Genomic DNA, 14,103 nt, shown 5'->3' with positions numbered 1-14,103 from the left:
CTTATTTTCAAATACTCTTCTCTCCCAGAGGAACCATTTTCCACATCATCTGTATCACATAGACAAAGTTGGCCACTCTGGGTAAAGCTTCCTCTTTTCCCCTTTGAGGTGTGAAATTGACTGAATGTTTGTGCTCCCCAAATACCTGTGTTGACACCCTGATTCCAATGTGATGGTATTAAGAGGTGGGGTGTTTGGGAGGTGATTAGGTCATGAGGGTGAAGCCTTCATGAATGGAATTAGTGACCTTGTAAGAAGAAACCAGAGAGGTAGCTTGTTCCCTTCTTGCTTTGAGGAAGCAGCTGCTTGCAACGTGGCACCTCTCTCCAGAAGCTATGCTGATAGCTTGATCTTGGACTTCCAGCCTCCAGAACTGTGGGCAATACATTTCTGTTGTTTAATCTACCCAGGCGATGGTATTTTGTAATAGCATCCCAAATTGACATAGACGAGAACGTCTGTGATGCACCTTTTAGTTGTTTTGTAACTACCCATGATTTAGAAACATCCTTTGGAGGTACTGGTCATATTTAGTGTGTGAGGCTCTGGCACTCAGGTGGGGTAAGTGATTTGTCAAATAGGACATGCAAGTTAGTGCCAAAGCTCTTGCCTGGATCTGGGTACCCTGATCCTTAGTATGGTGATTCTCTGTTCTCCCCAGTGTTGTGCCTCCCCCACATCACTCAGAAGCAGAGGGCTAGTGTGGAGAAGAGACAGGAAGTCTGAGCAAGCTCGCTCAAGGTCCTGAATGCCAGGCACAGAAGTTTGGACTTTGTGCTGGAGCTCACATGGAGTAATCCAGGCCTTTGAGAACATTTTGTATTACAGGTTGAGTACCTCTTACATAAAATGCTTAGGACCAGAAGTGTTTCAAATTTCCCATATTTTGGGGGAGTTTTAGGGTATTCGCACATATATAATGAGATATCTTCAGGATAGGACCCAAGCCTATACATGAAATTGATTTATGTTTTTTGTACATCTTATATACATAGTCTGAAGTTAATACTATACAAAATTTCAAAATAATTTTGCACATGAAACAAAGTTTTGACTGCGTTTTGACTGTGACCTGTCACATGAGGTCAGGTGTGGAGTTTCCTACTTGTGGTATCATGTCGGTACTCAAAAGCTTTCAGATTTGGGGGGTATTTCAAATTTCAGATTTTTGGATTAGGGATGCTTAACCTGTCACATGTACGAAACTGCTTGGAGTAATGCCGAGTCATAGCAGATATTTCTGCATTTTGTTTATTTAACAGCTTGTGCACATCTGAGTGTTAGGAAGGTCGCTCTGTTGGTGATGTGTAGAAACCATGGAAGGAGTGAGAGAGATCAGGCAGAGTAATTCATCCCGGCAGGAGTGCTGATGACTCGGGCTAGGCTGGGGGGCAGTAGAAATGGAGAAAATGTTAATATGTCAAACAGTATAAGAAAAAGTCACGAGGATGTGAAAATGAAGGAAGAGTACAAATCAAAGGATCTGAAGCTGTAGGCCTGGTTGGGATCGTGCCTTTGCAAGGCAGAGTAACATCTTGCTAAGTAGGTAGGCAGTGAACTTGATTTAAGACTTGATGAGATTTATCTTATATTCATTTAGTTGCTAATGAAAAGAGCTTAAAGTGGCTTATATGAAAAATATAAAAAACAAGAAACAAGCAAGGGAATTTAACGTTCACTGTAATCAGACACATTTTTGTGAACATTTGCTGTGAGCCAGGCAGCATCCCAGGTGCAGGTGCACTATACAATGACCAACACTGTGGCATGGCGCCTCTTGTGTGGATGCACAAGGCCTTGAACCTGTGGAGGTGAGGGTGTGGTGGCTTGTCAAGGAGAACTTGTCTATGCTTAGGGAGGTGGTAGAGCAGGGAGCCTACCTGGAGGGCAGGCAGGACTGGAGGAGCTACCGAGATCTGATGGCTGAGGAGGACTTAGCCTTGGTTGGATGTGGAGGAAGAATGACAATGGCAACGGGAACAGCAGGCAGATTCCCCTGAACCCTGCTTCCAGCTCATCTCATGGCAGCTTTGCTTTTCTGGTTCCCTGTGTCTGATTTGTCAGAGAACATCCTGAATCTGACCACCTGCACCTTCCTTTCTAGGTCCTGGCTACCCTTAGGTCTTGCCTGGGGAACAGCAATGACCCTGTGACTTGTCTCTGGGCTCTGCCCTTCTACATTGTGTTCCCAGCAGAGCAGCCAGGTGATCCTGTTAAACATGAGTTGGAGTGCCAGTCCTCTGCTCAGAACCCGTCAATGGCTCTCATCTCCCTTAGGGTAGACACTAAAGTACTCTACAATGGCCTACATGGCTCTGAAGGTCGAGCCCAGTCTCATACCCTTCCTCCCTTGTCTACTACTTTCTCCTTGGTTCGCCCTGCTAGGAGTGCTCCTTAGATATTGAAGTGTGTGTTTGCCTCGTGGCTTTTGCACTCTCTGGGAGCTCCCTCTGCCTAGAATATCTAATTAGTGAATAGAAGTGTCATTTGGGGAACCCAGAGAGCTAGCTTTTATGAAAATGGAGGTAGAACACATCCTTATGCTAACCAGAGGTGGTGCTGGCAGGGGAAATGGAAGCTGGAGTAGGAGATAATTTAGAAATTGGAGATAATCACTGAAGCTGTACAATTGCTGGTGACCATCTTAATGCCCTTTTCTAATCACAAGATAAAAAATAATTGGGGCTGAGCATGGTGGCTCACGCCTGCAATCCTAACACTTTGGGAGGCCGAGGCAAGAGGATCACTTGAGGCCAGGAGTTTGTGACCAGCCTGGGCAACATGACAAAACCCCATTTCTGAAAAAAAAAAAAAAAAAAAAAAAAAAAAAAAAAAAATTAAGAAGCAGAGCTTGGTGGCACATGCCTGTAGTCCCAGTGACTCAGGAGGCTGAGGTGGGAGGATTGCTTGAGCCCAGGGGTTTGGCATCAGCCTGGGAACTGTGACAGAGTCCTGTATGTACAGAAATAAAAATTTAAAAAGCTGGTCATGGTGGCACATGCCAATAGTCCCAGCTACTCGGGTAGCTGAGCAGGAGGATCATTTGAGACCAGGAGCTGGAGGCTGCCACTGCACTTCAGCCTAGATGACAGGGCCACACTTCATTTCTTAAAAAAAAAAAAGAGAGAGAGAAAGGAAATAGTAGCTTTTGATGCCTATACTTTTGAAGGTGAGTAGCAGCATAGAACATAGCTAATCACAGATATTTTCTGCGATAACTTGTATCTTCCTTTGGAATTCACTGTGAATGTAATTTTTGGCAGATGGTTTACCATTTCCAGTGTTTAATTTTGTTGGCTTAGCCTGCATTCTCTGAGAACTTTTCATCTGACAGCAAACGGGTATAGTTTAGAATATGGTGGATGGCAGAGGGAGGCTAGACTAGGTTTTAAAATTTTTTGGAATTTGAAGACTGTACTTAATGGTACTACTAATAATAGACAATCCTTTTGAACACGTACAAAGTGCCAGGCATGATGCTAAATGCTTTGCATAGATTATCTCCGTTAATCCTCAGAAGACCTTGTGATGTAGATACTATTATTAACCCCATTTTTTACAGAGCAGGAAACTGAAGCTTAGAAAGGTTAAGTAACTTGAAGGTCGGACAGCTGGAAATGGCAGAGTTGGGGTAAACTCAGCTTTTCTCCTAACCCCTATGGAACAGATCTGGATGCATCTTTACATACATTATGACTGTATCAGGATGCTATTTTAGAGCATATAATTCAAGAACTTCATTGCTTTTCATTAAAGTTTTGATTTTATAGAATAAGAAATAAAGTATTAAGAAATCAATCATGTAAACGTTTGAATGCTTGGTGTTAGTTAAGGAATAGGTGCATTTCAGCATTATCCTAGGTCTCGTGAGGCCAGACTCTGCTGCATGTGTTAAGTGGGGTGTCTGAATTAGCTTCCATAGTAATTTCTGAGGAAGGTGGCACAGGCTGAGAGATCTGCTAATTACCCGGGGCTTGATCTGGGACAGATGACCTTTTCTAGTATCCTTAGAATGAATTGTTGGTAAATTCTCTTAGTTTCTGGCTATGGGTTTCGATGCAAATGGCAAGTTTAAGTGAATGTCTTTCACTTAGCCCCGGAGACACAAGTTTTCTGCCCCTTCCTCCACCTTTTCACTGCTCAGGTGTGTGCTTTGGCGGTGGGCCGGTACAGGAAAAGAGTTAGGCTGAGAGGTTAACACACTGTGACTTGTGTTAACCTCTGCTGACATACGATAAAGGGTTTTGTTGAAAATGACAAGCTTGTTGGAAAGTGTGTTTTAATTTAGACTTGAATCCTATCTAAATGGCCTGTATAGCCATAAGAACTTAAAGGACTCTGTGATCTAGGGTAGAGACTCTTAAAACATTGTCTCATTATGGCATAAAAAAGGATAATGTTTGTAATGTACACTGAGGTAAGTAGTAAGTGCTCATGGCCTGAGGTGATTGCTTGGGATCTTGGCCTGCCCTAAGGCCCACCCACTGCCCCAGGGTGAAGAGGATCAAGATTTGAGGGCACCAGCCTGCCAAGGACCACCAGAAGGGAAGCTCTGATGAATAGTATCTTAAAACCCAGTCCTTCCATTTCTGCAAAAATGGTTTTATGGGAAATGTTCTAATTCTTTGGGTATTTGATTTTGAAGGTAAGTTCTCATTAGAATGGATTCCAATTTCTGCAGTTTATTAAAAATTTTTTTTTTTTGCAATTTGATACCAACTCTTTATTAGCAACTAAAATAGAATAAACTTTTTTTTTTTGTGTGTGTGTGTGTGCCAGAAAGCATAGTGCTTTCCATAAAAAACAAAGGTTGACTATATGTAATGGGTGAGAGACAACCAAAACTTGCCACATAAGGGCCAGTAAGAGAATCCCAACAAATAGCAAAAGTTCATTTTTCCATGACCCATCCATCACAGAACAATTAAAAAGCTATATTAAAGTCAATCTTACTTGCATTTTAGAAATGCATTTCAATTCACCCGTGGATCCAACACTCTTTTAGATAGATAAAGAAGTTTTTATTAACTAACAGGAAAAAACACTACCTGTTAAACTCATAAACGATTGTTTAAAGAGTATCTGCAGAATTCATCTCCCAATGTTTCCATGTAAAAGAAGTGATAATGAGCCACTGATAAACACAATGCATTTATAACTTGTATAACATTTTATTTATGTGCATTTTTTGAGTATTATGAAATATGTAATTTAAAATTTTAAAATAAAAATTAATATCTTTTTTTGTCAATTGATTTTCCCCCATTTAAAAAATGGACAATAATTGTGCATATTCATGGGGTACATAGTGATGCTTCAGTACATACAATATGTAGTGATCAGATCAGGATAATTAGCACATCCCTCAACTTAAACATTTATTATCTTTTTTTTGTTTTTTTGAGATGTAGTTTCCCTCTATCGCCCAGGATGGAGTACAGTGGCGCGATCTTGGCTCACTGCAACCTCCCTATCCTGGGTTCAAGTGATCAGCGTCTGAGTAGCTGGGATCACAAGCACCCGCCACCATGCCTGGCTAAGTTTTGTATTTTTAGTAGAGATAGGGTTTCACCATGTTGGTCAAGCTGGTCTTGAACGCCCAACCTCAAGCAATCCACCCTCCCAAAATGCTGGGGTTACAGGTATGAACCACCATGCCCAGCCTAAACATTTATTATCTTTTTGTGTTGGGAACATTCAGTATCCTTCTGACTATTTGAAACTGTGAAATATACTATTGTGAACTATAGTCATCCTCTATTGCTGTAGAACACTAGTACTTATTCCTCCTAACTGTAATTCTGTAACTTTTAATAAATCTTTTCTTATCCTTCACTTCCCCCTACCCTTCTCAGCCTCTAATATCCTCTATCCTACTTTTTACTTCTATGAGGTCAGCCCTGATACAGTCTGGATGTTTGTCTCTGCCAAATTTCATGTTGAAATGTGATCCCCAGTGTTGGAGGTGTTTGGTCATGAGATGGATACCTAGAGAATGGCTTGATCTCTTCCCATGCTAATGAGTGAGTTCTCACTCTGTCAGTTCACATGAGAGCTGGTTGTTTAAAAGAGCCTGACATCTCTCACTTGTTCCCTCTCTTGCCACGTGACATGCCTGCTCTCCCTCAGCCTTCTGCCATGATTGCCAGCTTCCTGAGGCCCTCACTGGAAGCAGATGCCGGCACTAAGCTTCTTGTAAAGTCTGCCGAACCATGAGCTAAATAAATCTCTTGCTTTATAAATTACCCAGCGTCAGGTGTTCCTTTATAGCAATGCAAAATGGACAACACAAACTCATTTTAGCTTCCAAATATGAATGAAAACATGTTTAACTTTCTGTTCTTGGTTTATTTCACTGAACATAATGTCTTCCATCCATGTTGCCAAGAATGACAGGGTTTTCTTAATGGCTGAATAGTATTCCATTTTGTATATATACCACATTTGCTTTATCCATTCATCTGTTGTTGGACACGTAGAGTGATTCCATATCTTGACTATTGTGAATAGTGCTGCAGTAGCATGGGGATATAGTTGTCTCTTTGAGATGCTGATTTCCCCTCTTTTGGATAAATGCCCAGTAGTGGCATTGCTGGATCCTATGGTTGTTATATTTGTAGTTTCTTGAGGAACATCCATACTGTTCTCCATAATGGCTGTACTGGTTTACATTCCCACCAACAGTGTGTAAGAATTCATTTTTCTTCACATCCTCACAAGCATTTGTTATTTTTTTTTTGGCTTTTGATAATAGCCAAGGGATGAGATGATACCTCATTGTGATTTTGATTTGCATATACCTGATGATTAGTGATGTTGAACATTACAAAATATATTTTTGACCATTTGTATGCCTTTTTTTGAGAAATGTCTGTTCAGATCATTTGCCCATTTTAAAATTAGATTGTTTTTCTTTAGTTGAGGTGATTCAGTTTCTTGTATATTCTGGACAGTAACCCCATGTTGGTTGGATAGTTTGCAAATATTTTTTCCCATTCGGTAGGTTATCTTTTCACTCTGTTGATTGTTTCTTTCTTTTATTTTTTTGAGACAGAGTCTCACTCTGCTTTTCAGGCTGGAGTGTGGTGGCATGATCACAGATCACTGCAGCCTCTACTTCCCCAGACTCAGGTGATCCTCCCACCTCAGCCTCCTGAGTAGCTGGGACTACAGTCATATACCACCATGCCTGGCTAATTTTTGTATTTTGTGTAGAGAAGGGGTTTCACCATGTTTCACAGACTGGTCTCAAACTCCTGGGCTCAAGTGATCCTCCTCACTTAGTCTCTCAAAATTCTGGGATTACAGATGTGAAGCATTGGGCCTGGCCTTGCTGATTGTTTCCTTTGCTGTGCAGAAGATTTTTAATTTGATAAAATCTTACTTGTTTAGTTTTGCTATTATTGTCTGTGCTTTAAAAATCTTATTCATGAAATATTTCCCCAGACTCATGTCCTCAGTTTTCTTCTTTTAGTTTTACCATTTTTGGTCTTACCTTTAGGTCTTTGATCCATTTAGAGTTGATTTTTATATGAGGTGAGAGGCAGTGGTCTAGTTTCATCCTTCTCCCTAAAGATAGCCAGTTTTCCCAGCACGATTTGTTGAAGAGACCTTCTTTTCCCCAATTGGTGTTCTTGGGATCTTTGTCAAAAATCAGTTGGCAGTATACATGTGGATTAATTTCTGGATTCTCAATACTATTTCATTGGTCTGTGTATCTAATTTTATGCCAGTACCATGTTGTTTTGGTTACTACAACTTTGTAATATATTTTGAGGTCTGGTAGTGATACCTCCAGTATTGCTGTTTTTGCTCATGATTACTTTGGTTATTTGGGGTCTTCTGTGGTTCCATACAAATTTTGGGATTTTTTTTTTCTATTTCTGTGAGAAATGTCATTGGTATTTTGATAGAGATTACAGTCTTATTTTAACAATATTAATTCTTACAATCCATCAGCATGGCTGTCTTTCCATTTGTTTTCATCCTCTTCAATTTCTTTCATCAGTGTTTTGTAGTTTTCCTTGTAGAGATCGTTCACCTCTTTGGTTAAATTTATTCCTAGGTATTTTAATATTTTTGTAGTTATTGTGAGATTTCCTTCTTAATTTCTTTTTCAGCTAGTTTATTGTTCATGTATAGAAATGCCACTGGTTTTTGTATATTAATTTTGTATCCTTCAACTTCACTGAATTCATTTATTAGTTCTAAGAGTTGTTTTACTAGAGTCTTTAGGTTTTTCTAGATAAAAGAACATGTCATCTGCAAATGGGGACAGTTTGACTTCCCCCATTCCAATCTGAATGTCTTTTATTCTTCTCTCTTGTCTAATTGCCCTGGATAGGATTTCCAGGGATATGTTCAATAAGAGTGGAGACAGTTGGGAATCCTTGTGCTGGTCCATTTCTTAGAGGAAAAGCTTTTAGCATTTCCTCATTTATAAGATCTTCACTGTGTGTTTGTCATACGTGCCCTTTATTACGATGAGGTGCTTTCCTTCTATAGCTAATTTGTTGAGAATTTTTTTTTATTATGAAGGGATGTTGAATTTTATCAAAAGCTTTTTCTGCATCTATTGAGATGATCATGTAATTTTTGCCCTTCATTCTATTGATGAGATGTATGATGTTTATTGATTTGCATATTTTGAACCAACTTTGCATTCCTGGGATAAATCCTACTTGATCATGGTATATTATCTTTTTGATGTGTTTTTCTCACCTTTTATTTTTTTCTCTGGAATGTTCATAATATGAATATTTATTTGCTTAATGGTATCCTATAAATCTTGTAGGCTTTCTTCATTCGTTTTAAGTTCTTTTTTGTCTTCCTGTGTTATTTCAGAAGACCTGTCTTTGAGCTAAGAAATTATTTGTTTTGCTTGGTCTAGTATGTGTTGAAACTTTAATTGTACCTTTTATTTCATTCATTGAATTCGTTAGTTGCAGGATTTCTGTTTGGTTATTTTTTATGGTGTCTATCTCTTTGTTGAATTTCTCATTTTAGATCATGAATGTTTTCTTGACTTTATTGAATTATCTATTTGAATTCTCTTGTATTTCACTGAGTTTTTTTTTTAAGATTTCTAAGCCGGGCGCGGTGGCTCAAGCCTGTAATCCCAGCACTTTGGGAGGCCGAGGCGGGTGGATCACGAGGTCAAGAGATCGAGACCATCCTGGTCAACATGGTGAAACCCCGTCTCTACTAAAACTACAAAAAATTAGCTGGGCATGGTGGTGCGTGCCTGTAATCCCGGCTACTCAGGAGGCTGAGGCAGGAGAATTGCCTGAACCCAGGAGGCGGAGGTTGCGGTGAGCCGAGATCGCGCCATTGCACTCCAGCCTGGGTAACAAGAGCGAAACTCCGTCTCAGAAAAAAAAAAAAAAAAAAAAAGAGATTTCTATTTTGAATTCTTTTTATGCCATTTCACTTATTTCCTTATGATTGGGAAATATTACTGGAAAGTCATTGTTTTCCTCTGGAGGTGACATGTTTCCTTGCTTTTTTATGGCTGATGTATCCCTATGTTGATATCTATGCATCTAGTGGAAAAGGGACTGCTTCCAATTTTATGAAGTAGGTTTTGTAGGGAAAGACTTATTCATATGGAGTGTGTATTAATCTGTTTTTGCATTGCTATAAATAAATACCCGAGACTGGGTAATTTATAAAGAAAAGAGTTTTAGTTGGATCACGCTTCTGTAGGCTGTGCAGGAAGCGTAGTGGCTTCTGCTTCTGGGGAGGCCTCTGGTGCTCTCTATCATGGTGGAAGGGAAAGCGGGAGCAGGCACACCTCACATGTCGGGAGCAGGAGTGAGAGAGAAAGAGAGAGTGGGGCAAGGGGCCACACAGTTTTAGACAACCAGATCTCATGAGAACTCACTATGCAGTACCAAGGGGGAATGGTGTAAAACAATTCATGAGAACTACATCCCCATGATCCAGTCACTTCTGTATTAGTCCACTTTCATGCTGCTGATAAAGATATGAAGACTGGGCAATTTACAAAAAAAAGAGGTTTAATGACTTACAGTTCCACATTGCTGAGGAGGCCTCACAATCACGGCAGAAGGCAAGGAGGAGCAAGTCACATCCTATCTGGATGGCGGCAGGCAAAGAGAGATTGGGCAGGGAAACTTTTTCTTGTGATACCATTAGATCTCTTGAGACTTATTCGATATCATGAGAGCAGCATGGGAAGGACCTGCCTGCATGATTCAGTTACCTCCCACTGGGTCCCTCCCACAACACATGGGTATTCAAAAAGCTCAAGGCCCTCTCCAAACTGGACTCAGGGTTTGCAAGAACCATGAGATTCTCCTTTCGTAAGGACTGGGATTTGGGTGGGGACACAGCCAAACCATATCAACTTTCCACTAGGACTCATCTCCAACACTGGGGATTACAGTTTGACATGAGATTTGGGTGGGGACACAGATTCAAATCATATCAAGGTGTCAGTTTGGTGTGGTACACTGGCCTTGGTATGCAGTACATGGCTGCTTGGCCAACTTGAAGGGCTGTCTCTGAGGTCCTTATTGGAGGTGCAGGGCCACTGAGCGAGCCAAGGGTGTGTTGTGTCTTCAGGGAATAGGGTGCTGCGGGCCTGTTTCTCAGGTCCTGAATGTGGGCGCATAGCCACTTTGCTAGCCTGGGGGCATATCAAATACTGAAAGGCTCAAGGCCCTCTCCTGCTTGGGGGAGGGTACACAGTGAATTGGCTGACTCAAGGGTGGGTTCATCCTAGGCAGCAGTGGCAGACTGTTCCTCCAGCTAGAAGTGCAGTAGTGAGGGTGGTTTTTCATGCTGTGCAGGACCAGTGTCACAGCTTACCTTCGGACCAGGCTTCATGCAGCGGGGATTGTGGCATTCAGCCACCTGGGCGGGCTTGGTTGAATGAAGAAGGAGCTCCAGTGCTGAAGAGATGTAGTGATTCCTGGCTCCAGAGGAGGATGCACTCCAGAGGTGGCTCTGGTCTCAAGATGATGCTCTGCAACAGATTGGCTCAGAGGGGCTGGGTGGGGGTGGGGAGTGCATACCTTATGGTTCTAATCTGGAGCAATGCTGCTGTGCGGATTCCTGGCAGCTCTGCAAACTGGACGCAGGGCTTGCGAGAACTGTGAGATTCTCCTTTTGTAAGGACTGTAGGTGTTTGCTGTGTCAGTAGAGGTGGATGAGGTCCTTCTGTTTATCTTTTCCATGCAATGAGATGTCCCTCCTGACTCCTGGCAGATTTAATCTGAGCAGGGGATACAGGGCTGCAGAGGCTGAGTGCCTGCATGCTGCCTTTCTGGACTGCCAGTCCCCATGGATGCATCTTCACTCCCCCACTGTACTTCAGCACCCTCCTTCAACACTCCAGTCAGCTCTTGGCTGTTGATTCATTGCCTTGGTCGTTTTGGTGGGTCGGGGGGCAGGCAGAATGCCAGTCCTCTCTAGTCAACCATTTTGCTGACATCACTCTTCCAAATGATCTGGAGTTTATTTTCATTTTTTTCATCCAAAAATATATTATAAGGATTCTATATTTACACTGTGCTAGGAGACTAAAGGTCATTAAAATGTAATAGAGCCCCTACTTTACAACAGAAGTAGATATATGGTTCTTTATAGCATGGTAGAATTTGAACGTCACTTTTATGGCTTTGTAACTGTGACTGGCTCTATCTGGATGTGCAATTTCTGAGGAAATGTTGAAATCAAAACTTAGACACTGAGTTTTTAGAAAGCTAATTATATAGAGCTCACCAAAATTATAGTTTTTTCCCCAAAATTCTCACTGTGCTTTAAAAATAATTAGTATTAACTATCCCTCTGTATGAGGATCATAGTTGTGACCATCATATCATTATGTCAACAGTGACCTTTGAGAGTTGGAAGAGTAAAAGATGGGAGAGCCATCTTGTTCGTGCAGAGGAGATTCTTAGAAGTACCAACTAAGAGATGAAATTGCTGGCCTAGAAACTAGTAACCTTCTCACTGGGTTTCATGGTTCTTTTTTCCTTTCTTTCATCATTTTGCGTTTCCAGCTGAGATGTTAAAACAAAGATTAGAAGACCTGGAACAAGAGACAATCAGCCTGCACTTTCAGCTTCCTTCAAGGCAGCCAGCTCTAAGCAGCTTCCTGGGTCACCTGGCAGCACAAGTCCAGGCTGCCTTGCGCCGTGGGGCCACTGAGCAGTGAGTACTTGTCATTGTCGCCATTTCCCCTTCATGTTTCTTCCTACCTTTCAGCGCCCACATAGTAAAGAGCTGGGAGGAGCTTAGCTGTAGGAACCCTCGGCTGCTTTCCTGGGAAGGGCCCTTTGTTGGTTGGGAAGGTGAGAGTCCTTCCAGAGTGAGGGAATGACTCACGTGGGTCATGCTTCTCTAGACAAGACTTTTCTGCTACTTGGCAGAGAGAGATCCCCCACAAGTGCAGCTGCATCCTAGGTCTGAATCATTCCTTCTAAGAAGGTGTGGTCATTTCCTCTTGTTGAGGCAGCTTGGTGTCCTGTGATCCTATTAAGCCTGTAAGATCCATATATGGTCCCCTCTGACCGAGCAATGAAAACCCTTCTTCCTCCTAACTACTTCCAGCTCCCGAGCAACATTCACCCAAGGCTCTTCTGGGATCAGTAATATATAGAGAGCAATTGCTGCTTCTAATCTAGTGGCTTGTGGTCCTGGCTGCATGTTTGAATAACTTAGAGAGATTTAAAACCTACCAATGTCCACCCCCACCTCAGGCAAGCTGAGTCGGAATGTCTCGAGGTGGTAGGCAAGGGTGGCCCCCAGATGTTGGCATGCTTGAAAAGGCTGAGAACCATTGCTCCATCTACCTGCCTATTCCCTCTCTCTCCAGGTAAAGGTCTGAGAGGGAACAAGTGTTTTATGAATGCTGTGAGCCTCATCACAATTCAGGTCTGTTTCTAGGTGTCAACATGACCACAACAATTCCACTTTATTTCCCACTTCCAACTGGCCCTGATAATCGCAAGACTGTCTGGCCCCTTCCTATTAAGTGTACATGGCATTATACATTTAGTTTATCCTGGTGCCTCCCTAAAGCCCTTCTGGACTGTGAGGCCAGTTATTTTCTCAGTTTTGTCAGTAGCATATAGCAGAGTGAATAGCACCTGGTAGGCGCCTTTTTATAACTGTTTGCTCAGGGAACTTTTTCATGATTCTCTTAAATAGGGAGTAAATTTTGCCTTGCCATTTCCATGCCTTTCTCATCTGACATTGAGACGTCATTACAACATTGCCTCTTCCTCTTTCTTTCAAGCATGAGGCCCCTCCCAAATTGACTTTCTATGTAATTCTCTCATTCTTTTATCTTTGGGATTATTTCTTGTCCTCTACTTTAGTCTTGGGAGATCTTTAGCAAGCATATAGAAATGGGGCAAAAAAATTGAGGCACAATAAATTTAGCTAATTTATTATGTTTCTATTTATTTAACAAACACATAACAGGTACTAAGTGCTTTAGAAGTTACTCATTTATTTCCATTTTTTAAAAATTGTGGTAAAATACACATAACATAAAATTCACTATCTTAGCCATTGTTAAGTATACAGTTCAGTGGTACTAAATACATTATAATGCTGTACAACCCTCACCACCATTCATCTCCAGAACTTTTTCCTCTTCCCCAACTAACACTCTCTGCCCATTAAGCAATAAATCCCCATCCCTTCTCCTCTTCTGGCCCCTGACAAACACATTCTAATTTCCATTTCTCTGAATTTGACTACTCTGCGTACCTCATATAAGTGGAACCATACAATATTTGTTCTTTTGTGACTGACCTTTCTCATAGCATAGTGTCTTCCAGGTTCATTCATCTGATAGCTCGTGTCAGAATTTCCTTCATTTCAAGGCTGTATAATACTCCATTGTCTGGATAGACTACAGTTTGCTTATTCATTCATTTAAATAACTCGTTTAATCTTCATGACAATTCTAGGGGGTAGTATTATTTTATATATTGATATCTATGTGTATAGAGATCTGTATCTACATCAATACCTGAATTTTAAGATGAGGAAACCAGGCCCAGTAGAAGCTAAGAAGCTCAGGCAGACCAACCAGCATGTTGAGTACTGAGGGAGGCACAAACC

The 14,103-nt window shown here is 41.4% G+C and overlaps 1 protein-coding gene across 9 annotated transcripts in view; it reads left to right on the top strand.

Annotated features, from left to right (window-relative positions):
• Positions 1-14,103, top strand: part of DISC1 (DISC1 scaffold protein) — a 373,398-nt gene that overhangs the window by 102,709 nt on the left and 256,586 nt on the right. For 7 of the 9 annotated variants that reach the window (XR_004257992.1, XR_004257993.1, XM_032242432.1 and 4 more), the window contains exon 4: positions 12,030-12,180. The exons of the other annotated variants lie outside the window; for them this stretch is intronic. Coding sequence is in view for 5 of the 7 variants with exons in the window: in XM_032242432.1 (XP_032098323.1) it covers positions 12,030-12,180 (151 nt within the window). In the remaining 2 variants the exon portion in view is untranslated. The remainder of the gene's footprint in view (positions 1-12,029; positions 12,181-14,103) is intronic. 9 annotated transcript variants of the gene reach the window in all.

This window comes from Sapajus apella, unplaced genomic scaffold (assembly GCF_009761245.1).
Source record: "Sapajus apella isolate SASKATOON/1434 unplaced genomic scaffold, GSC_monkey_1.0 scaffold49, whole genome shotgun sequence".
Taxonomy (NCBI): domain Eukaryota; kingdom Metazoa; phylum Chordata; class Mammalia; order Primates; family Cebidae; genus Sapajus; species Sapajus apella.
Note: the sequence above shows the minus strand (reverse complement) of the source record. Positions and strands in the feature narration are given on the sequence as shown.